Consider the following 1,733-nt stretch of genomic DNA (forward strand, 5'->3'; position numbering starts at 1 on the left):
TCGGATTTGCACGCATCTTTTCGGTCAGTGTAGTGCTGGCGGCTGCTCTGGAGCGGAGGGAAAGGCCACACCGCTGGGTGGGGTGGGATGAGGTGGGGCGGTTTTGGAAACTTGGCTGCTCTCTCCCAAACACACCGCCTTGGGGGAAGAGCTTCAGGGAGGGTGACAGCAAGAAAAAACTACTGCTAACTTAGCATCCAAAACAAACCAGCATTTCCCGGTCTGGCCTGATGAATAATGAAGCCATTTCTCTCTCCAATAGGCAAGGAGGCCGCCGTGTCTCAGGGCTGACGAACGGAAAAGAAAAGGAGGTGATTTTCAAACTAGCTTTCCAGTAACGACTCACATCCAAAGATTATCCAAAGGGGTCTCAGGACCCCTTTGGCCCTGGGGAATAATAGCGCCTGCATTTTTTTCCCTTGAGGTGCCAGTCAGGAAGCTCAGCTGAACCCCACCTGCGGGGTTATTATCCTGGGTCTGCAGTACGTAAGCGAGTTGTTCTGGGTGCACTGTGTGTGTGTGGTGTGTGGGAGACTCAGGGGCCTTCAGACCACCACCCCTCAGGAGCTATTTCAGGCTGAACCTGGGCAAGGTAGGAATCGGCCCTTCCCTTGAGCCAAGCAGCCAAGGAGAAAGAAGATATAGGAACCGCCAAAGAGGGAAAAAAAAAAGTCATCGCGTCGGCCGCCGTGGAGAGCACAGACAAGCCGTACCGCCCGCCCGTCTACCCGCCGGCTCTGCTCTGGCGTTACCGTCTCTCGTCTGTCCGTCGCTGCGGTTCTCTCCCCCTGAATCCAGGTAGCCAAGTTAAAAAAAGAACACGGAGAGGGGGGGGAAGGGGGGGTTGGCGGGAGAATACGGAGCGTGTGCAAAACCATCACTGCGTTAATCCCATGCTTTCCTTAGATCTATTTAAAACCCCGTTGGACATGGGGTGACAATGTCCGTCGCTACACAAGCCCACGTCACGGGACAAAAATACCCTCCGGAAATAGGATTTTTTTTTTTTTTAAAGGGAAACAAGGGGTAGAGTTCAACCGTGCAGGGCTGCTCCGCCCCAAATTTTAATACCTTGACTTGGAGAAAAAATAACGCTACCACATTGATGCAAGCCAAGGCCTGTTCATAGAAGAAATAAATAGAGACCTTGGGTTTATCGTGGGATCCTGGGGGAAGTTAAGACAGCTTCTTCTGAAATCTTGTAGCGACCGAGGGCAGAGAACTGACCGGCATTAGCTACGCTCTTTCTTAGGCAACCTGGAGGGAAAAAAGTCAAGTTCCATAAACCGGTCTTTTTTTTAAAGCTTCTTCCTGGTTGAGGCCAACCTTTGTGGGTGGAGAAGTCTGCCAAAGGACATGCCACGGAAGGTCTAAAACCGACGAAGGGGAGCAACCGGAAAATGTTGGAGCCGCCCGGCGTTAACGGGATTGGGCGGATCTAAGACGGAGCGAGTGCCGAACTGAGCCAACTGAGGCGCCGACGCCGACGCCAAGAAGAAAGTCTGGATGTTCTCAAGTGCTTTGAGGCCGCCTCCTCCTCCTCCTCCTCTGCACCCTTGGGGCCTTTCGAAACAAAAAACGGAGGTCCTTCTCCGAGGGCTAACCTTGGGTTTAAAAGAGGCAGTTCTGATGTCCATGCATCAAATACAGGTTCCGGGCTGGGCTGGAGGCTGCTGTTTCCTATTTCGTACCACGCCTGACTTGTCTTTGTAGGTGATAGGCATCTGTTGTGA

The 1,733-nt window shown here is 52.6% G+C and overlaps 1 protein-coding gene across 1 annotated transcript in view; it reads right to left on the minus strand.

The window, feature by feature from the left end:
- Positions 1–1,102: 1,102 nt before the first annotated feature.
- Positions 1,103–1,733, minus strand: part of ATRN (attractin) — a 211,724-nt gene continuing 211,093 nt past the window's right edge. Inside the window, exon 29 of the mRNA XM_087874805.1 lies at positions 1,103–1,733. This exon is cut by the window's right edge and continues 32 nt beyond it. Within this exon, the coding sequence (XP_087730931.1) occupies positions 1,641–1,733 (93 nt within the window). The 3' untranslated portion in view covers positions 1,103–1,640.

This window comes from Pantherophis guttatus, chromosome 8 (genome assembly GCF_059756535.1).
Source record: "Pantherophis guttatus breed Tessera chromosome 8, ASM5975653v1, whole genome shotgun sequence".
In the NCBI taxonomy this organism is placed as follows: Eukaryota; Metazoa; Chordata; class Lepidosauria; order Squamata; family Colubridae; genus Pantherophis; species Pantherophis guttatus.